Raw genomic sequence first — 22477 nt, forward strand, 5'->3', positions numbered from 1 at the left:
CCAAAGGCACTCTGCAGTGTGAAATCTATCGGCCTAGCCATCTAGTTTCTGTAGGTAGACATTCATAGTTCAAAGAACTGCGCGAAGATCGAAAAGACACCGTGCAGCGCCTTGCCCGCAGTCCCCCTCCCCTCCCCCTGAGCCTCCCGACCCCCACCCTTCAAGGCCGGCTCTGACGTCACGGCTCAGGTGGGCGGATCGATGGGCGGTCGCCGCGCTCGCAGCGCCCTCTATTCCGAGTGTAGAGACGTGGGCGATTGTGTTGTCTGTTCACAGCTGATCGGAGAGTCAGGTCGGGAGCGTGGGGCCCGTGCGATCACGCCACTTTTCTGCCACGAGGGTGCTTTCACTTTCGGGGAGCCGAGATCAGGTGGGTCAGCAGCTGTTGGTGATTGACATTGGACTTCTGTGGGACGTCTTCTGGAATTTGGCACCTGAAACAATGGATCAGGAAAGCAAGGTAAGTTGAAGTTATTTGTATTACTATTGGACTCAATGATCATTGTTGTTGTTGCCACGATGTACCTAATTGTTTCAGTTTGATGTTCCTGTGACTACATACTTGTGACTATGATGTTTCTATTTCTGTAAATTGAGTGAAAGGGTGCTGCAAGCAAGGCTATGAATGAATGAGATTGAGATGGATAAGTGAAATAAGTGATTTTTTATTAGCCAGAATCATGCATGAGTTTTTCCATGGTGCAACTTCACAATTCAACTTGTGAAACCAGCTAGAATATTCTTGACTGAAATGATTGTTTTCCATTGAAGTGCCCGTCTCCCTAATTATATGATGTCATGAATGCTTGTGTGCCTATATGGCTAACCTACAGTTTTCCCCGTCTTGACTGCCCTGTGACATTTTATAGCTGCTCTAAATACAAACAGGTCATGATTCGTGGGGTGCTCAGTGTCCAGACCTGCTGGTTCAGACAATTCCAGGGCTGCGGAGTCGATGGATTTTCGGCGACTCCGACTCCGACTCCGACTCCGGCTTTCAAAAACCAGCTCCGACTCCGACTCCGACTCCGGGCAGAATTGTCGACTCCGACCGACTCCAACTCCCGACTCCGACTCCGCAGACCTAGCAGGGCTGCGGAGTCGATAGATTTTCGGTGACTCCGACTCCGACTCCGGCTCGGGTTTCTAAAATCGACTCCGACTCCGACTCCGACTCCGGTCACAACTGTCGACCCCGACCGACTCCGACTCCGACTCCGACTCCGCAGCCCTGGACAATTCACCTTAAAACAGCGGTGCAGCCACGGTCGGCTAAGCTCACGGTCGGCTATGAGCCGGTCCAGGTCCGACTCTGCGACTCAGTCCGGTCGGCAGGACTGGGCGTGGTCAGGAAACGGCTCCTGACCAGCCGCCGCGGTTACCGCCGGCCCTGGACTCGAGGTCGGCGAGTGGCGAACGCCCCCCCCCCCCCCCGCATCCTCTCTCTCCACGCCAGCGGCTGACGTGTTTCCCATTATCCTCTGCTACTTGATCGCAATGGTCACATTCTCTCAGTAATGTGTCACCGTTGACTACTAGTACTGACGACCTCGTAGTTATGACGTTTCAAAGCGCTCTCATGACATTGTTGCCACAGCCGACACCAGAGCATCAAATACGCTTTGTGTCGAACACAATATCTAGAAATCGCGCTCCCTTTCTTCCCACTACTTCGGCTTTAGGCGGTAGTTGCTGACGCCTCGAGTCAATGCGCATTCCATTTCCCACGGCCCATTTCCTACTGCACCAGTCGCCGGTAGGTCCGTGCAGGCTTGCAGAGTCGGGGGGCCCCGTACTATCGCGAGAGGGCGTAACCGGACCCTAACGGCACTTCTCCCCCCCCCCCCCGCCGGGGAGGGGCGTGTTTTGATCGATGGGAGACACACAGACACGCCGACAGGAAATGTGACCGAACTCTAAACCAACAAATACTCTGTCGGGAGATGCTTCTCGGGTCCAAAGGCCGCCACTTCATCAGTCACTGGTCCTACCGAGAAAGTCCATGCTGGTCCTCGTTAGATCAAGTCCTGCAACGATGATGATTGTTGTTTGTCGAAAAATTGCATTGACTGGATATTTTAGGACTTGATCTGTGGTGACGATGAAGTTGGCTCGACACGTCGTTATTCGATACCGGAATTCTTAGTTTGGTCGAGTTTAACTTTGCTGCTGGCCTGCCTGTTACCACTGTTCATCTCAAGCCCCCCCCCCCCCCTCACCCCCATCACACATCCCTCGTCCGTTGTCCGGGCAGTGCTGAAACTTTGTACCATGACTGACTTATCTCACCCGTGTCTGTCTGCAGCCCGCCCAGAACGGCAGTGTGAACGGCTCCGGCGAGGGCTCGGACATCTTCCCCCGCTCGCTGCTCAAGCAGCTGGACTGGGCCGACTATGCGGACAAGTTCCGCCCCGCGATCACCGCGGAGCAGCCTGGGGATGGTCTCCTGGTGCGGCCACTGCAGAAGGAGGATTACGATAAAGGTGGGTCTGGTTTCAGGGTCTGGAGGGTCTGGTTTCAGGGTCTGGTCTGGAGGTCAGGGGTGAGGTCTGGTTAGGTCCTGTGTGGTTTGATGTCAAATGTTTCATCGCTCACGCGAATGAGCCGTTGGTGAACTCATTCATGAACGTAATTACCAAGTCGTAGTCACCCGATCATTTCCACCAGAGAAAGTCAAACCGCGATACACCAGCCGAGGTAGATTTGGAGACGATCCAAGACAGCCGACGCGGCGGCTCGGCGACGCTTAACGAGGTATCTCCAAGTAATCCTGGTACAGCTTTGACAGTGACGGGTCCACTGACCAGTGACCAGTCCACCCCCTCGTTGGGACGGCGGTGGGGCCGGCGCGGGGCGGCTGCCGAGCAGGAGCCACTGGCCACCGTACCAGGAAGTCGACCGGCTCACCTGAGCCCCTCTCCCCTCCCTCTCCGCCTCTCTCCCTCCCAGACCGGCTCACCTGAGCCCCTCTCTCCTCCATTCCCGCCCCCTCCCTGCCAGACCGTCTCGGCGCCGTCCGACGACTGACGACCTTGGGAAGAGCGGGTCCATCTCGGCCCATCTCTCTCCGCCGTCGGCCGGTCCGCTCTGCTCTCCCCCCCCCCTCCCAGTCTACCCACCCCTCCCCATGGCACCCGGCCGGCCGGTCCGCTCTGCCGTCTCCCCACTCTTCCCCAGCCCCATTCCTCCCCACCCCGCCCCATGACACCGGGCAGCCCCGTCTCCGCTGCCGGCGTCAGCAGACCAGATGCAGGGGAGGGTATCTGGGTTAGACCTGCCCCGTGGCGGGTGGGCTGATCACCGTTTCATCATGCGTAGCTGGCGAGACATGAGCCTCGAACACGCACAACGCAGACATGGTTGACTTTCACCACCAAAGGGTGATATGATCTGAGAGAAAATGAGTGTCTCGCCTTCTCTTGCGTCTGCATTTGTTAATAAATTAACGTTCATATTTAAATTTTAAAATAATTTTCTTGTCTCATAGTCGTGCTAACAACTGGCTGTTCGTTGCTGTTTAGCCCCGCTACGAAGCCCTTTTGCTTTATTGTTGCCATTGAGGCCTTGAGAGAACAGACCAGTTCGATTACCGGCATCTCAGTGTCATTTTGTGATCATAAATTGCGACACACGATGTCGAAAATGTCCAGGTAATGCTAGCACCAATAGTAATGATCAGCTTTAGAACGCAACAGACGTGTAATTTTCGTCTTGTCATTGGGTACCTAACATTCAACCATCCATAACACAATCACCTGTACGTCCTTCGCCCCTCCCGTCTCCTGCCTTTCTCAAACCACTGTGAATAACCTCTCCCGTCTCCATGCCCCCCAGGATGAGCGCTACCTTCGTGGACCGGTTTTATCGACCCTGATAGGCTTGTCAGTCAGTTCCGCCCGCGCCTATCGCGTCCTCCGCTTCTACTCCGCTGCTATCAGTTCTAATTGCAGGATTAGCGCTATCGACTGCGATAGAAGCCTAAGAGGGAACCGTGAGCGTCAAACTCTGCGTAGTGATTGGCGTATCAGTGGTTTAGACTTAGAGTGCTGCTTCTGATGGTAGATAGCTGATAGGAGTCGGTAATAGGAAATATTGTCGATGGCTGTTTCAGGTAGATGATTAGGCCCCAGAAAATCACTTGAGGACGGGAATGTTGATAGGATGCCATGCTATATAGGAGGGATTACAGCTCAAAGTTGTAGCTATCTTGTATTGCGTGGTTCCTGGCGTGTCGTGCTACCCAACACTACAGTACCGGCAGTCCAAGTAAGGTTGTTTAGAAAATTGATTCAAAGAAAGACAGCCGAATGACCAAACGCCCTTCCAACGCTCGGTTGCTGTGTATTGCCAAAAATATCAAATCATTCAAACGCCGGCATATTCTATGAACGTGATTACGAGATCACGAGCTCGTAAAATCACAGGCGTTCGTAATACGACAAACTGTGCTTCCGGGGCCGACCACGACCCGGCGCTGGAACCGGCTCCCGGCTCGGCTGCAGGCCGTCTTGTTAGGACGGTGGAGGGCCCACCGCACTCTAGCGGTCCACCTTGGACACAGCAGCTCCTTTTGGGGTGCCGTGACGTCTGTAGCGCGTGCCCCGTGCGCGGGCCGGCAGTTGGATGGGATGTGTGATAGTCCAAACCGGGCTGTGATGGACCGTGTCGGCAGGCGGCGTCTGGCATAATGAGAGCCTTGGAAGCTCTGTAGGGCTTTGACCGGTCGGTACGGTTAGGGGTGGAGTGGGGATGCTGTTTCTGCTTTTATGTGGAGCCATCATGTGCTTGAACCCGCCAGCCCTTTTTATCAAAGCAGCCATTCCGATCCTTCTTCACGTCACATTACGTTATAGTACTGCACAGCTTTACCGCCCCGTCTTTAATCGGCAGCCAGGTCAGCCCGTCTGTTGTTCCATTCACCGGAACTTTGTGCGTGAGCACGATGTGCGATATGCTGGCTTGTTTGTGTGTAGGTATACGGTTATGCCTGTCATGCGCCAATGTGTCTGACATTTGGGTGTATCTATGTGCCGTCAGGTTTTCTGCAGCTGCTCGGCCAGCTGACGGAGGTCGGGGACATCTCCCGGGAGGACTTCCTCAGTGAGTAGTTATGCTCAGTATCTAACTTATACTCTTCTCTACGCCGTTATAACTCCGCCAGCATTGTACGGTATTAACAGTGCCTTTACACTTAGGGGAAACCGTTGGGACATTTCTCGCCATACCATCGCATTTGCATTGTTCCGTCTTCGTGTATGTGCCGTTTTGTCTTCATCTTGTTGCCAGGTGTCGAGATATTTACGCATCACTGACGGTGGTAACATTACCCATTGCGTTAAACAGAAATGAGGACAGAAATTTCTGTCCTCATTTCTGTTTAACACAGTGATCAAGGTATTTTCATACCGAAATTACCCATTATCATATCTACTCGAGATCCACTCTAAGCCTCCCGCCGTCATGACTGGCCTAAACCGTATCCAAGCTTCTCTTAGCGACCACCTGTCCCTTTTCTGACGCTCATGATCACGCCTCGTCCCCGCAGAGCGCTACGAGGCCATGACGGCGTGTCCAAGCACCTACTACCCCGTTGTAGTGGAGGACGAGGTCAAAGGTCAGGTGGTGGGCGCCGCCACCCTCGTCATCGAACAGAAGTTCATCCACCACTGCGCCGTGGTGAGTGTGACCCGGGGTCAGCCTTTCTGATAGTCTCCAGCCAGAGTAAAGTTTTCCTGGTTTCCAGAGCTTTTCCGTTAAGGATGAAATGATATAAGAATCGCTAAATTATTTGCCTGCATGAGCCTGTGCCTACTGTAGTCGTCGATGAGTTTTGTCCATGTGTCGTGTTTACGGGCACTGAGATGAAACCAAGCCGTAGTGTCGGGGGGCAGATCACGTCTGTACAGTGTTCTACGACGACACCCAGTCGTTTTGATGGGTTCTGTCAACAGTTTTTGTTAGTCTCCAGCCAGAGTAAAGTTTTCCTGGTTTCCAGAGCTTTTCCGTTAAGGATGAAATGATATAAGAATCGCTAAATTATTTGCCTGCATGAGCCTGTGCCTACTGTAGTCGTCGATGAGTTTTGTCCATGTGTCCATGTGTTTACGGGCACTGAGATGAAACCAAGCCGTAGTGTCGGGGCATCACGTCTGTACAGTGTTCTACGACGACACCCAGTCGTTTTGATGGGTTCTGTCAACAGTTTTTGTTAGTCTCCAGCCAGAGTAAAGTTTTCCTGGTTTCCAGAGCTTTTCCGTTAAGGATGAAATGATATAAGAATCGCTAAATTATTTGCCTGCATGAGCCTGTGCCTACTGTAGTCGTCGATGAGTTTTGTCCATGTGTCCATGTGTTTACGGGCACTGAGATGAAACCAAGCCGTAGTGTCGGGGCATCACGTCTGTACAGTGTTCTACGACGACACCCAGTCGTTTTGATGGGTTCTGTCAACAGTTTTTGTGTCGCTATGACCACTTATGATGTGTGTTTATAGCCTGGGAAACGAGCGTTTTGTCTGGCGCGAGTGGGGTGTTGAGTGTCAAGGATTTTTTCAATGAACTTCGTTTAATTACACCGGTTGGTTTATGCTCTTTCTGATGAAAAGTTACCTTTTTCTCTAGCCTTTTGCCGCTTAAAAACTGTCACGCCATCGTTTCTTTTTTCTGCTTAGAATGTCCCTACGGTCCCTCAGAATCTATGTGGTGCTGTGTGTTCGCTGTGACCTCGGGGTGGCGTGGTATTCTGAGAATGGCTGGCGGTAACGTGATAGGGTGACAGTCAGAGGCGTCTCATATGACCTCCGACACTTTGAGGCGACTCGGGGGCACTGTGGAACGACTGACGGCACTGGCAGACCCCAAGTACTTTGGTACCGACAACTGTTTTGGAGCGACTCTGTTGACCCCAGACTGATCCGTTTAGATCAACCGACCCAATAATGAGTCAGTGACCTCTTCAGAGAGGCATCGTGGATCCATCCGAATTCAATCCGACTTGATGCTCTGTAACGCTGGCTAGGTCAAAGGTCCACCTAACGAACTCCGTCGACTGACCCACCGCTTTCCGTCACGATGACCTCTGGTACTTTCACGACTGACCCGAGTCTCCGTGAGTGGTACTGACCGGTGTCCGGTGCTCTCCGTTACAGAGAGGCCGCTTGGAGGATGTGGTGGTCAGCGACGACTACCGCGGCAAACAGCTGGGAAAACTGTGAGTTAGAGACGGGACATTCCGGCCTTCCTCCCGCCTGTCATAATTGCGCAGAAATACACTCACTAGTGAGTCAGGATCGTATCACCCTTCTCTAGTCAAAGTCTATTAAGGTTAAACCATGTTAAACCACTTCAATGACCCTTATTTTGCTTTACTGTGCGGGGTTTGTTTGTTTGTTTTGTTGGGTTAGGCCCTTTCGGTCTGACAACACCATTTCAGAGTCGGAAGGATGATGGGAATTAGGGGGAGACATTTGTCTGAGCAGATACCCTAGAGAGTCGCCGGGGCTGAGCCCGTCCGAATGGACAGGCCGACCAGGCCCCCCCCCCCCCCAAGCACTCTCTGCACCCGGCTACGGGGTGCGCTCCCTCGGGAGCAGCGTGCCGCTCCAACGCTCCAAGGGAGCAGCCCGCATGAGATAGGGGTGTCTGTCCAGCCTGGAGAAGGGTTTGCGGCTTGGAGGAAGAGGATTTGAACATTCTGAGGATGAAAACGACGGAACGGGTGCCCTTCTCCTTTGGGAGGTGTCGGGTTTTGTCACCCTGGTGTGCCACGTCCTGACCCCTGTCCGCTCTCCCCAGGCTGATCGCCGTCATCACCCTGCTGGCCAAGCGGCTGCACTGCTACAAAATCACGCTGGACTGCAAGGACGTCATGATTCCCTTCTACTCCAAGATGGGATACACCAACGAGGCCGGACGCGCAAACTACATGACCATCCGCTATGACTGACATCTAGTGGCAGCTCTAGGAAACGGTAGTTAATGTCTACGCCATGCCGCGCTCCGGTCAAGGCGGGGCGAAGTGGATTGCTGACTCGTGTTTCGCCCAGATTTTGCCAGTTTGCATCGATTTTTAAGAAAATGTGGTGGTTAGTTTCCATTCCCAGATCCGGACACCGACGCAGCCCGCTCAACCTTCGCTCACCGAACCCAGTGACCAATGCTACTCGAATTATAAAAATGACGTCACTGGTGTGCGTGATGACGTCACTGTTCTCGCACGGTTTCGTCATCTGAGTGTAGCTGGGGTTGTCGGACACAGACTGAGCATGGAACTCGCCATCCTCGGCTCCCCAGTGAAGACTCAGGGTGGAGGTAGCGGCAGCAAGGTCCGAGCATGGTGGTGGTGTGAATGCGTCGAACGATTCTATTTTTATACGCGTTTATCGATATTTTACAAATCGTGGCAATGTCGGGGATCTTCAGATGGTGTTGCAATCAAGGCCGTTGCAATATGAATTGTTCGTTTGAGATGCAAATATTTTAGCATGAACTATTTGATGCCAGTGATAATTATCGAACACGGGTGGATGCGATCATGATTGTGATTATAAACGTCGCCCGAATCGTCCGCGAACAATTTATCGAACATGTCATCTTTTATCATGCAATTGTCACCACTTTCACACGATCGATGCCTCTTATTTTCCTCTCTAGATCATCGGTGGTGACGATGAGGAATTGTGGCTCCAGTCCTCAGCTCGGGGAGTCTGTATCAGTGACGCTGCATTTTCGGCAGCTCCGTTGCACGGCGATTGCTCCCGAAACTGTCTGGCAATGTTGACCAGTGCTGCGTTTTGTTCAGTTGCAAATGGATTGCAATATATTTTGTACAAACCTGTTGGGTTGCAGACAGTTTTTGAAGGTTGTTTCGCCCACGGACCCTTTGATATTACCCCGTGATTGAATGGCAGCGTTGCCATTGGTGCCGATTGCGTCTCTGAAGACAAGGCGTTGTCTCGTGACGTTTTATTTGCACCAATTGCACCAAATGGCATAGCCAAGTCAGACAAACGACCAACTCGCGTTACAAAAGCGAGAGCAAACAACATTACACCTAGTTACCGCGCCCATGTGAAAGGCTTCCATTGGTCCCAGGGTCCAAATATGTGCACCAACCACCGATCGGTAGCCGGTAGCCGCCTAAATACCACACATACATCTACTTGAGCTACGTGAAACAGCCTCGTCCGCTTCAAATAAAATATATGACGATCACAACAGACAATAGATATACGTGCACGATCCGCCACGACGGCGGTATACATTGAACAACGGCTGTCGAGTATAGGGTATCATGTGACCGTGTGGTCAGCCCAGAGTGGTACTATGGGTTCATCGCGGGCCGTATTATCGTCAGAGTGAAAAACAACAAGCATGCTATCAGCTGGGCATCGACACAAGCTGCCACTGCATGCTGGTCAAGAGACTATTGAAAAGTGATCCAATACTATAGATCCAAAATTACAAATGAACGGTGTCACAAAACTGACTAGGCCAAACCACTCGATTGTATCGATAAACTTCAAGCACCTCTGACTTCTGAGGCAGGACTGCAATACTTAGACGGGAACAAAACGTCCCAAAAATGGAAGACGACGAAGTCGGAATACCCGCACCCGTACGTCTACCGCCTTGTCTGGCAGGCTCTCTCCCGTCCCGCGTGTCTGCTGTGACCAGGGCTGCGGAGTCAGAGTCGGTCGGAGTCGACAGTTCTGACAGTCTGACCGGAGACGATGATTTCTGAAAGCCGGATTCGGAGTCGAATTCGGAATCAGCGAAAATCCAGACTCCACAGCCCTGGCTGTGACTACTCCTTATTACCCTCCTCGGCCTCCTCATGGGACTGTCCTAGATGTCCCCCATTTAACTCGCCGTCTCTACTTTGGTCTGAAGTGATTCTGCCGCCGTTTCTCGACACATCGCCTTCTGTTCAGCCAGACTGTGCATCAAGTCACCGCTCAGCCCGACTTGGGTTTGAGGCCGTCGCGGACGTCGGCCGGGATGTGCTGGACGTACCAGTCGTGCTCCACGCCGGGCGCCGTGGCCAGTACGCCCGTGGCGTTCATGTGCTGCACGTCGGCCCCATAGCGCAGCTGGACGCCGTGGATGTCGGTCAGTCGGCCGCCGAGCGCGGTGAGGATCGCCTCCGGTGCACACGTGTCCCACTTCTTGCAGCCAGGCGAGGCGAACACGTAGGCGTGCGCGCGTCCCTCGAGCAGCAGCATCACCTTGTGTCCGGCGCCGCCGACGGCCAGCACCTGGTCGGGCTGCAGGGCCTGCAGGGCGCTCTGTACCAGGCCCGTGCTGTGGCTGCGGGTGGTGGTAACGATACGGGAGTCGGCCGGCGGCGCGCGCGGCTCGAAGCCGGCCACGCCGCCGCCGCGCAGACCGAATATGGTGCGCCCCTGCGGCTCCGACGGGTGCTGGTAGTTGAAATACGGCTGGTTGATGACGCCCGCCGCGGGCTCACCGCCGGCAGCGATACCGATCAGCACCGTCACGTGGTCCAGCAGGCCTGCGAGGGACGGGGTCACGTGGATGAAATCACTCACTACCCCTAATGTGTCCTGACTTAGCAGAATGTTGATGCTTTACAATAATGCCGAGAATTAGCAAGGTGCCCTTCAAGACTCAAGAAAACAAACAGCTATGGCCTGACGTGCCTGCTAATGGTTGCCCGACTTGCAGCTCGGTCACCGTGACGAGCAGTTCACCAATATCTACGGTACCAGACCGTGAAGGGCCAGTGAGGCCAGTTGGGAAACAACCCTTGTAACAAGGGAGGTTTCTCGAACAGTTGACACCCCCTCGAACAGTTCAGACAAAATACCGCGCTTGACTCGACAGTCATCTTCAAAGAACCCGCTTGTCCAAACACTGTTACATAGTAGTCTGAAAGCTTGGACGGTTTTTCAGTCTGGCATAGAGGTCTAAGTTTGCCTGAGCTTATAAGCTTGCGTGCTTCTACTCAAGCAAATGGAAGTCAACGAGCAAATAAGGCGCGGAGACGGCTGACACTATGACAAAGTCATTTGGTTCCATGTAAATAAAACAGGGAGGAAAGTGAAAAACGTTTGTAGTTCAAAGAAGTCGGTTTAACTTACCCTGAGTGAACTCCTTAGTTCCATCCAGCGGATCCACCCACACAACAATCTGAAACGAGCAAACATGCCACAAGAATGAGAATGAACCGTAGACACCCATAATTCATAAAAACACAAAATTCAAATGGTTCACGCAATAGCAAACAAGAAAAAACATCGCAGCGACCGGGGACAACCCATCAATCTCTGAATGCATGTAAATGCTGGATTGCATGCTGGATTTCCATCAGCGGTACTTCAGTGATACGGCAGTAATTCATATTTTCCGACAATGTGAGCCACCTCTGAACTGCAATGTTGGCCAAATGGCATTGTGCTTCCTCATAAGCCAGTCTTTCAGTCCCGATATGAGTCGCATTAAGCTCACCAACGCCCACATCCCCTCCCCATCAGTCACGCATGAACCCTCCGCCACCCACCTGGTCCTCCGTGATGCCGGTCAGGCCCTCGGGACACTGGAGCGTCTCCGCGCGCGGGTCAGCGCCGGACTCGACGATCCAGTCGTCGGGCACCGGTCGGTCGTCCGGCTCCTCCTCTCCGATGATGGTGAGCCGGGGAAACTGGCGCGCCAGGTTGGCCACGATACAGCGCTGCGCCGACCGGTCCGCCTCCGTCTGCAGGTCGTTAATGCCCTGAAGCAGCGAGAGAGGGTCAGTGAGGGTGCGCAATACGAATGGGACATAGCACCGACACCAAGCGCCACTTAGAAGGCATGTACCCTCAGGCTTAGAGATGAAAATCATATGCACTACTCAGTTCTCATCTTGAAGCGGAAAATGTATTTTCTCTTTTTTCTCTTTCTTATGGCGAGCATACACTAAATTTAGGGTAGCGCATTTTACTTACTACTCAGTACGACGCGGGCAAGTTTACACTTATCGGCTGGTCGCTGGATGTAGCGGTTCACATACGATTGACTAAATTGACTGACGCCGTGGTAGGGCCTATCGAACATGCACGTCGCGCGTACCGTTTTCTGTACGATGCCCAGATCTCCGGCTCGGAGGATGCCTCTGATGATCTCGGCAGCCCGGTCGGCAATCCGTACAGAGGCGCCCATCACCCGCTGGACGGCCGGCACAGACGTCATCTCCGAACTGCCGAGGAGGGTAGGGATATGTCAGTTGTAGGTAAGAGCTACGGAACAGACGTCATCTCCGAACTGTCGAGAAAGGGGGATGTCACTTGTCAGGTATGCGTAAGTAAGGCCTTGGGTAAGGCCACCATGAAACAGACACTTGCTCCGACCTGCCAAGGGGACAGCACAGCTCCCAGAAATAAGGTTCGTAATATATGGCGTTATGGATGGCGTTACAAGGATAGCAAGTAAGCGAAAATTTACCGATAGAACTAATAGTAACAGCCGTTAGCATTGTTCTGTAAGTGCAGTTATAATTTATCTGGGTGCTGTATTAATATGAGAGTGACATGACTTTCATGAAGGTACAAGTCTCGCGGGTTTTAGCGGTAGATTTTGCACCTAGAAAATTTAGTGTACTTCAGGCTATATCTTCGTCGTCGCTATATCTTTAAGTGTTGAAGATGCGATCGACTTGTTGGGTAACAAGCCGGCCATGATCGTGTAAAATGGCTTCATCGTAGATCGATTAGTTTCAGAGATATAATCGGAAATGTAGAAGTGCAAAACCTACCGCGACCCGTACGCGCCAGTATTTCGTCACTATCTCTGACAGCACCAGCTAGACGACGACGAAATACGCATAGGAGCATTCCAGTAACATTGCCGAACCAATGAAGAATTATCCAGCATTCGAATGAACGAAGCTTCACGTAGTTTATGACAGCAATTCACAACCGATAACACATCCTGTTATCGTGTTTGAGGACGTCGCTCTTATCGATAGACGAGCGATTCTGAATCGCTCTAAACTGAACGCAAAATTCCATCGCGTAGAGTAGCGCTTCCTTACCCGGACATTTTCGAGAAACTCAGCCGTCAATGGTCCTACAACCAGCCAATATCACGCACACACACTAACACCGCCTCCGTGCGCCACCACCCACCGCCGCCCGACAGCGACGCGACGATAACACACGGAGTAGGTGAGTGGCGGGGGGACCGGCACACTCGGCCCGCCCGCCGCTCCAGCCGCATGATAACGATGACGGTGCACTAATGTACGGCCGACCGACGCCGGACGCCGGGGCACGAGCGACATCTTCGGGTTGTCGACAGGATGGGAGGGCTGGAGACGGGAGGAGATCAGTGACGGCGACGACTGGCTGGCTGACTGCATAGCCAATCTGCCCCAATAACACTAGTGAATACCATTTAAAAGGCCAAGAGCCGGTGGTTCCAAACTGAGCATGTCCCATATGTTATTGCACAGCACCATGACTCCATGCATGATCAGAATGTGATGCTACGATGTCAAGTAAAAACCTGGCATCATTGTATGCAGCAGAAATACCACTTTCTAATGCTATCAGATGACGTCATGGTCTCATGGATATCAAAAGGGTCATAGATGTTATGTATGTCACCATGTCAGAGCAGAATGAGAGCTCAAATTTGAGCATCAAGCTCCTAGTCAGTCATGCATTATGAGCCTGAGTTCCTGAATTCTGACAGTGGATTGTTTTACTATGAGTAGCACAAGTAGCATACCTCCTCCTTGTTGAACAATTCACCTTAGGCCACTTGTATGTTCTTTCTCTACATTTCTAGAAAAAAAAAATGCAGGGACATGACACGACTGACCTTCCTGGGTGTGACGTTGGACTAGCAGTTAGCACCATAGGAGGCAGAACGGGAAGGGCACCAGGGCACCGTGCCACCCTTTGAGGCATTTTAACATCAGCATTCAGCCCTACCTATAGGCGTTGCATGGAAAGAATGGGACCAAGTCAGCAGTGTCCCCCTTAATTGAAGGTGTTCCGCCACTACTGAATAGCACATCAATTACCAGGACCTACCATGAAGCATCATTCACCATTATGGTCTGTGGGAATTGTGACAAAGAACCTATATAGAGACACAAATCATGGAATGGTATTACCTACAAATTTAAAGGGACCCTCCCACCTTCAAAAAAGTTAATGAATTGGCATGAAAGTGATGTCCCTTGGTTCAGAAAGAGCGAAAACGAATATCTACCAAATTTCACCGAAAAATATTCACTGGTTTTCAAGATATTAGGCTTTTACTTTTGTTTACTTTTTGGGATCTTTCCTGTTACTAGCGACTTTATTTGGAAGCAATAATTTGGCAGCCTTAAAGTGCGGCAGACGTTGCGCGCAAAGCAGCGTATACCACCACGTGTTAACGATGGTTTTAGTCTTAGATTTAAAAATCGTTAGATCTCCGCTGACGTCACAAATTCTAAGGGGGCATTCCAATGCATTAGCCCCTTAGAATCCGAAAACTGCAAGTTTGAAATTCCATATCTTCGAATTAAAGCATTTTTCGATGTTGTGAGTGCCCAAACCGGTATTTGCAGGCCATGGCCATCAATTTGGCTATCTCAACTCAAAACTAATGTTAAGGTGGGAGTGTCCCTTTAAATAAAAAACTTGCGAGTTAAATGAAAGAAAATTTTAGCAGCTTTGATCAAAACTTTAAAGACATGTTGTAGGCTAGGTCATGTTGTAGTTGACTTTGCTTCTGGTGGGAAGACTGAAGAGCCCTAAATTTGAAGTTCAAGTTATTATTATTCGCTTCAAGATCATCTCAAAGTTAAAGACGGAAATGACACAGCGGCAAAAATGAAAACCCTCGAAAAGAAACTGTTGAAATGAACATGCATTTCAGAAAAAAAACATAAAGGCTCACCTTTATCGTTATTCTATTTCAATTTGCAAATTCTCCACCTACCACCTAAATTTGAAATGCTTGAGCTGAACGGATATCATGAGAAAGCAAGTCAAAGTGAGAAAGAAAGAGCCTGAGCAACGCACATCAGTCTGGGGCATATATTAAGGTGTTCAGCGACTATGACAGCAGGTGACTGTCCACGTATGCAGCAAATCAAGTGCAGCGTTTCTAAGCGTTTCTGTCAAATATCTTCAGCATCGTCCAAATTGAATAATATTTTTCGGAGCAGCTGCGGTACATCCGTCGAGGTAATGAGCTTCCAAATTTGCTTCCATATTTCCCTATAACTCCCAAATAAAAACATTTTGACCACATCCCCCCCCCTCAGTAACCTTGCCTCCACTGACGGATTTAAAAAAAAAAATTAGTATCGTTGCGTAGCGTAATAATCCTAGTTAAAATGGGGGGAGGGGGTAATCACTCACGCATGGGCTTATAATGTCCTCAGTGGTCAAATTAACGTTTAATTCAGCTGTTATTGCCACAAATTGCGAGCAAGCCCTATTTTTAGGCCACCGCTGTCCCGAGGTCAACGCTTACTGGTCGACCAACAGATAAACTCGTCGTTTGAGGTCAATACTTTCGGACAATTTAAAGGACACAATGTATTTACAAGTTACAACTCACACCGATTGTGGTTCAACAATAACAAACCTCCCCTACCGTGCACCCTGACCCCGTAAGGCCGTAACTGCGTCTTAGTACGGTATATAATATTGTGAGCTGGAATATGAGCCAATGGCCTGCTCAATACGCCGTAACATATCACCGACAATCTGCATTTGAACGCTGCAAGCCCGGTGGGTAGCCCGCCGGTCTCGGCAACCGACAGCCTCGTGCGGTACCTGTGGTGCGGAACAATGCATCGCCCGTCCAAACCCACCGTAAGCGTAACTCACGCTGAATAGTTCGCACACGAATTGCGATGCATCGGTGTCTTCATATTTTATCCATTCGCGTATCACAATGCACCACAGCAACCGATGCTATTGCGAAGTAAAATGCATAAAACCGTGCGAGTCTAATCGGAGACACAACCGACATATGCAATTGTGAAGGAAGGCAACACAACTATCTGCCAGATTTGGTGATACGCAGATACGCCAAAATATGGTGCAAGACAGCACCATAGCATTCCAAGTTCGAGCATATCGCTGAGAAGCAGCGGTTTGTAAGGACTATGGGGTCCCAAAACTGTAGTGCCCCTGTGAGCAGCCATTAACACAGACACAAACACAAAGCACGCATTAAATACTTAAGTATCTCTCCCACTTTTCCCTAGTGCATACACAACTGCTCCAAACCCATTCGAAGCCATAAACTACCTTGGAAGTTGGAAACCCGAGCTAAGACGGTCGCGGTATCACTGGACGAGCCGCGCAGAGGCAGTATCACGAGTATCATCGCACGAGGAGCAGCAGCGCTGCTGAGCGTGATACCACCGGCAGAGCTGCCGTGATACCACCGGCAGAGCTCCCCAGGACAGAGTGCGACATCAACAACAACCGTGACTTTGGATAATGCCCTGACACAGCGGCCATAACATACACAAACACAACAAATGCCCGGCTTTGACGCCCTGAGTGTTCCTCTAGCGTTCCATTCAGGGCAGTGCACCCTAACTTCTCCCGGTTATAGCCTCTTGGTGGCCTACAGCCTGGCAAATACTCTCGTCACGGGTAGAACAGTGTTACGTCTTCGGACGGACGTCAGTCGTAAAAGACGTGAAGCACATTACTGAGCTGACGTCACGGGTGTTGACGTCACACGTCATAGAACAGACTGGCCAGCGGGTAGCGTATCACGAACGCCAAACAGCTGCACATCACCTGCGGGCAAAACAAACAGACTTATGCAGGATATTGATTTATGATACATGCTCGATAGCCGTGTACAGAACAGCGTTATGATAGAGGACTGCCGATATGCCGTAGGTAGCATCCTGTTGAACATGGAAGCTGCTTTATAACATCATTAAAAATGAACAGCACACATTCCATGAACGACCCTGATTGCGTCAAGTTGGCAATGTTACAGTCAGAACCTCACGTTCTCCAACAACCTGTCTCATCCCATTCACATCAACTGAAAGCCTTCACCATTCTAATGACACACAGCGGCTCGACCTGACGGCAATCTCTCCCCGGCACGCACCTGTATTGCCAGCAGCGCCTGTGTGACGCGCCGCTCGTGCAGCGGCCCGGCCAGCTTCAGCAGCAGGTTGATGATGGTCAGGTTGTTGCAGGTGGTCATGCCGCCGCTCTCCGTCAGGTGGACCACGCCCACGGCGTGGCCCAGCCGCAGGGCCAGCCGGCCCGGCCAGCGCAGCGAGGACATCCGGAACGTGGAGGTGGACATGTGCAGACGGTCCGTCTTGCGGTCGTACCTGGGGGAGGGGAGGGCGAGAGGTGTCACTTGTCAGGGGAGTGGGAAAAATGACGCTGTAAACCCGATGTAACTAGAGAGTGATCGCAATGAAATTTTCACACCTTGATGACGTTTTGTGAGCTGGATATAAGACAAACTAATTAATATGAGACAGCTTCTCCAGGGCTGCCTATATTATCACATAGCAGACTGTGACACACTTCGGGGAGAAGTTCTTTGCAACACTGCAACCGTGCACGAAGTGGAATGAACGAGCACCCGCCTTCACTAACCTGGGCAGCCGGTGACGCGGACACGGCACGAAGTGGAACAGCTGCGGCACAGAGTACACAAAGTTGGCGATCTGCGGCAGGAAGAACAACAGCATCGTCTTGCTGAAGTGGCCCAGGATGCCTATGACGGCGAACGTCATGCCGGCGAAGTAGCAGTAGGTGTCGCCGACGAACGCAGCCGACGGGTACCTGCCGGGGAGAAACGAAACCGACGTCTTCTCTGGGCATTCACACCATCTGACTGAGCGGCAGCAATATCCGATGACACAAATGTATGGCATAGTAAAGCAGTAAAGCAAATTGAAACTTTTCAACGATGATAACATTGAATGCACCTTCACCACCAGTATATATGTGGTAGAGTAGTCCTATCTCCCTCACCAGTTGTGATAGAGCAGCGCCAGGCTGACACCAATAAACGGCAGCAGCAGGTACAGTGAGAACAGGTGCGTGTCGCGCAGCGGTCCGCCCAGCTCGGCCACGTTGTGTGCCAGCAGCGAGGCGGCTATCACCACCGACTGGCCCACCTCCAGACCGTTCACCCCGGCCAGGATGTTGATGGCGTTCGTACAGAACACGGCCAGCATGCCCATGTACACGTAGTACAGCGGACCTGACGGCGGGACCAGAGACAGGACGTCACTCACGGCAAACGGCGAAATGGTGGACGTGTGGTCCGGGGACAAACAGTTACCGATAGTTTGGGTAGTGTTGCGACAAAAACTGAGAATGACAACTTGCAATTATGTGGCAGTAAAGACCGATTGTCTATATTTGTACGAAATAATCAACAATTGGTGTTGGAACACTGTATGTACTGTGAGAAACGGCGGAGGACTGCATGTTAGGAGTAGTAGTCGGGAACAGCGCCCTCTAGTCTGGCTTACAGTCCATTGCCACCAGACATCGCCCCTGAACTGTAAAGCCCCGGAACTCCTCCATAGTCCTGCAGCAGTAGTCGGTGATCGGTTTCAGCTTTCGGGAAACTAGGCAGCAGCAGCAGAAGCAATAGCGAATGTAGTGGTCGACGACCAGTGCATGAGACGACCAGTAGCTAAGTCTCAACATCCCATTCCCGCCTCGCCTTCTTCCATTTAACATGACACTGACACCCCTCCAGTGTCATTCACACCGTAACCCCATCCCGTCTCACCCAGATTCAGGCTGTATCCGACCAGGAAGCGCAGCGGCTTGGGCACGATGATGGTGGTGCCGTTGTAGGTGACGAAGTACACCATCAGCAGCGGCAGTGAGGCCACAGTGGGCAGCAGCAGCTTGTGGCGCCACTTGAGCTCCAGCACGTCATCGGCGAAGCCGAGCAGCAGCATACAGCAGATGGAGAGCAGCGCCGCCAGCAGCTCCACGAACTGTGCGCGTGAGGGGCGAGCAACACAAAAATGACGGTAAATGGGATTATAAAAGTGAAGAAATGTCCTAAAACGTTGTCATTCTCAACTTCATGGTGAGTCTACAAATGCCAAGAATGATGGGCATAAGAATGTATAATTCTAGTGCTGTGTTCTGTAGCATTCTGATATCTGGGTATGTCTATAAAATGCAGGTGAAGAGGACGGATAATCTCACGGCACTCAAAAGCTAATATTAATGAGCATGACTAATATTGGCTGTAGAAAGTATGTTTGAAACACAAATAAGCTTCTAAGAGATAAACCTGAGGTGCAATTTATAATAACAAATTATCACATAACTCAGGAAAATATGCTAAGATAATGACATGTAAGAAGGTAGGCACTAAAAACAGTTGACTGAAGAGATGGACACATGAAATTGCTGAGATTTCAATTAGCATTCAGAGTGTCCACAGGTCAATGGTCATTGCACTGGCCTCTAACAGACAAGGACAATTTACAGGCATGGACCATGCACAATGATTACATGCAGAACACAATACATCCTAATAATTATTAAAAAATCACAAAACACTTTCACACATTCTCTGATCGAAATGGTTAACTTAAACCCACTATGGATAAGAAGAGGTAAATGGTAAACATACTGCATTGAAGAAAGAACAAGAAATACAGAAATAACATTGTCAACTCTGAGTGTAGCAATATGGAATGTCATGTGCATTAAAAGTTGTGATTCATGCATAGCGGCAACAGAAAATCAGGCAGATGAGCTGGTTACACCCTTACACAATTAGTACAGCTGAAGTTATAAATTCTACTGCTCAGCTACATCCCATTCAGCTGTTATGTTATTTCACTCCCTGAATCATGATGCTGGCTCAAGTTCTGAAACAGCTGAAGCAGATAAACATCAACACAAATAAACATCACATAATCTCAGGCAACACCCAGTTATCATGCAAAAGGTATGCACAGAACTTACTGCACCAGAACTAGCAGCAAGAACATAGGGGCTACAACCACCACCGCTAGCAGAAGTATTATTCTCCTGCAGGACAGAGCAGGTTAGCAGGTTAGCTGACATGGAAGTGATTAATGCATGTGCAAAAATTATATGAACATTTGAGTTGTGCCATAATATGAACTCACTACTAGCAATTACTGAACAGAAAATGTATATTAGAGAAAGACCAATCAAATGAAATTCAATAGTAGGTAAAACTGATAACTGAACAGTGAACACCACGATATCTATTGGTTAAATAAGATAGATAACTATCTAAATGACACATAATGTATTCATACCTTTTCATGGGGAAACCCCTCTTGATTGAAGACAATATATGTTCCAAATGGGACTGGGATGAATATGAAGACAACAATCAGGTAGATGCAGCCACAAACAATTCCCATTGCTTCAGGACTGCAAAGAGACACATCAGTGTTCTAAAATTGGATAATGGTTGGGTGTGCCGATGAAGAAAAAATCCTAGGATGAGAAAAAAGAAAGTAAATAGCTGAAGTATTTTTGCAAAATGGTGCAATGCCAATTTTTATGCCAACTGATAAACCAGGATTTCATGTCAGGATCTTGACAGGGTGTGGAGCAAAAGGATGTGGGTGCATCAACTGTCAAGTGACATGTGAACTGACTGTTGGGAATACATGAAACGCTTTTCAGAGATAAAGTGAAGTCGGTCATTCATATTTTAGAAATGAAAGTATTTTCCCCATTAGGTGTGATTTGCCACCAAAAAGTCTGAAAAATGGAACACTGAGACACATTTTTATCAACAAATAGCATATAACAAGCAGCAATGACCAATGATCATCAGAATTTGTAGGAACAGTCTGAGCAGCTAATATCATGTCTTGTTAACTCCCTGAGGTGTATGCTACTGAATGAATGATTATTGTTTAAGTGCATCAAAACAATGCATCATTTATCTATTGATGATGGGGAGAAGGATGGTTGGGTGGGACTTCTTAAAATAAGTTCAATAATTCCTGTAGCAAAAAGCATAAAAAATGTAGACACAGCAATTTTTCATCAGCATAGCACAATGCACATTCAATAATAATGTAAGCGAACCTTATTCACACAAGAATTGGTTAGGTACCTACTAAATAACATCCTCAAATAATTAACTGCCTAAAATACATTTCAGTTTCAAGCAAACTGAATCAAAATGCAGATTTAGAAATGCTTAACACACCAGTCCACAATACAACACTTACATTTTCTTAGACTCCTTCTTGCTCATGTCTATCCCACAGAGATTTGCTTTGATAAAAAGATGACCCATCTTCGGCACAGCTCGAATGGTCGCAATGAATCCACAAAACGAAAGCATCAAGTTTATCAGAAGTTGAATCGTCCAATCCATCTTGAGTTTATGCTGGAGCAGTCTGAAACAATCATAAAAAGATGTTTCAGGTAAGTAGGTAATTCAAAAGAAACACCAACCTCAACCTAAGCGTTCTGTGACAAGTTCAGCAGCATTGAGTTCAAGTCAAAGTTTGCTTTCAAAGGTCTTCAAGGTCAAGGATTCAGACAAAAGGAAAAGTATCATTTAATTGCAAAGGATAAATTTATGATGGTTCAAAAATAAAATCAAAATGTTTCACCATCAATTCGCCAACACGAAAAAAATTTGAATTGGAATTGAAATGACTAGACTTGAACTGGGACCAGTTTGAGTTACACTACATGGTTTAAATTTTTGGGTTTACAACAGTCTCCTGGGAATTAAATGGAGCGGTTTCAAATAAGACTATCCGAAATTAAGTTTCTACAACTTCTTACAACTTCAGCGACAAATCATAGGTAATTAATAAAAACTTACATATAAATTCGCACACGCACGACGTGAATATTCGAAATCGTAAAAGCTGCGCAGTGTTTGCATTCATATAATGCTACCAAATATGGTACCAAATTCTATAGATAATAAAGCTTTTATGTATACGTGCATCAAAAGTTGCATTTTTATTTATTGTGATACTAGTAACAATAGGACTTACTCGGTGTGCCACATAAGTGAGAAGTGACCTTAATTTTCGTCTGGTCGTTTTCTAAATGCTCTTTACTCTCTATGTTTTCTCTCCTAAAAGACCATCAGGAATGACCCTGTCCCGCAGCTATGAGTTGGTAGAGTTTAACTTCCGGTTGTAAGAGCCCGGGTTCGAGTCTCGAGACGCTCCGGCGCTCGGTATTTGAAACTCCTGACGCAGGGCCTCGGCTAAGGAATTTTGACTGGTGAGCCACTTGGGCAGCGACATGGACTGACCTTCGTAGCCATAGCACCATTTTCGATTTCTCGCCAGATTTTGGCCATTTTATTCTGCCAAAAACGTCAGGATGGCATTAAAAATGTTAAAAAACGGGGCTCGACCCCCCCCCCGACTCTTCAGAGATAGAAGAGAGAGTAGGGACCCACAACCCTCTCAGTGGTGATACTCCGGCGGTGCACATAAAATCGCACAAGTATGCACACAATATTGACGC

The 22477-nt window shown here is 49.5% G+C and overlaps 3 protein-coding genes across 9 annotated transcripts; 1 reads left to right on the forward strand and 2 right to left on the reverse strand.

Annotated features, from left to right (window-relative positions):
* Positions 1-255: 255 nt before the first annotated feature.
* LOC122374762 (glucosamine 6-phosphate N-acetyltransferase-like) lies at positions 256-8835 on the forward strand. The gene is made up of 6 exons (XM_043353725.1): positions 256-460; positions 2306-2483; positions 5038-5100; positions 5546-5676; positions 7148-7209; positions 7794-8835. Exons 1-6 carry the CDS (start codon positions 443-445, stop codon positions 7942-7944), a joined length of 603 nt encoding a protein of 200 aa, XP_043209660.1. The 5' UTR covers positions 256-442; the 3' UTR covers positions 7945-8835.
* A 112-nt stretch (positions 8836-8947) lies between these two features.
* On the reverse strand, positions 8948-15070 carry LOC122374763 (3'(2'),5'-bisphosphate nucleotidase 1-like). 3 transcript variants are annotated; one of them, XM_043353728.1, is made up of 5 exons: positions 14895-15070; positions 12072-12198; positions 11521-11733; positions 11102-11150; positions 8948-10512 (listed from the first exon to the last, which is right to left on the reverse strand). In XM_043353728.1, the coding sequence occupies exons 2-5, from the start codon at positions 12189-12191 to the stop codon at positions 9956-9958; spliced, it is 939 nt and encodes a 312-aa protein (XP_043209663.1). In that variant the 5' UTR covers positions 12192-12198; positions 14895-15070; the 3' UTR covers positions 8948-9955. The 3 variants fall into 3 exon arrangements, with proteins under 3 accessions (XP_043209663.1, XP_043209664.1, XP_043209662.1); XM_043353729.1 differs by lacking the exon at positions 14895-15070 and adding an exon at positions 14280-14285; XM_043353727.1 differs by lacking the exon at positions 14895-15070 and adding an exon at positions 13033-13213.
* A 790-nt stretch (positions 15071-15860) lies between these two features.
* LOC122374764 (UDP-N-acetylglucosamine--dolichyl-phosphate N-acetylglucosaminephosphotransferase-like) lies at positions 15861-21925 on the reverse strand. 5 transcript variants are annotated; one of them, XM_043353730.1, is made up of 9 exons: positions 21817-21925; positions 21208-21375; positions 20275-20392; positions 19952-20017; positions 18750-18963; positions 17978-18209; positions 17597-17785; positions 17091-17322; positions 15861-16765 (listed from the first exon to the last, which is right to left on the reverse strand). In XM_043353730.1, the coding sequence occupies exons 2-9, from the start codon at positions 21354-21356 to the stop codon at positions 16700-16702; spliced, it is 1266 nt and encodes a 421-aa protein (XP_043209665.1). In that variant the 5' UTR covers positions 21357-21375; positions 21817-21925; the 3' UTR covers positions 15861-16699. The 5 variants fall into 5 exon arrangements, with proteins under 5 accessions (XP_043209665.1, XP_043209666.1, XP_043209667.1 ...); XM_043353731.1 differs by having other exon boundaries at positions 21208-21378; positions 21816-21873; XM_043353732.1 differs by lacking the exon at positions 21817-21925 and adding an exon at positions 21645-21659 and having other exon boundaries at positions 21208-21378.
* Between the last annotated feature and the right edge of the window lie 552 nt (positions 21926-22477).

This window comes from Amphibalanus amphitrite, unplaced genomic scaffold (assembly GCF_019059575.1).
Source record: "Amphibalanus amphitrite isolate SeventyFive unplaced genomic scaffold, NRLGWU_Aamphi_draft 001707F_arrow, whole genome shotgun sequence".
NCBI lineage: Eukaryota > Metazoa > Arthropoda > Thecostraca > Balanomorpha > Balanidae > Amphibalanus > Amphibalanus amphitrite.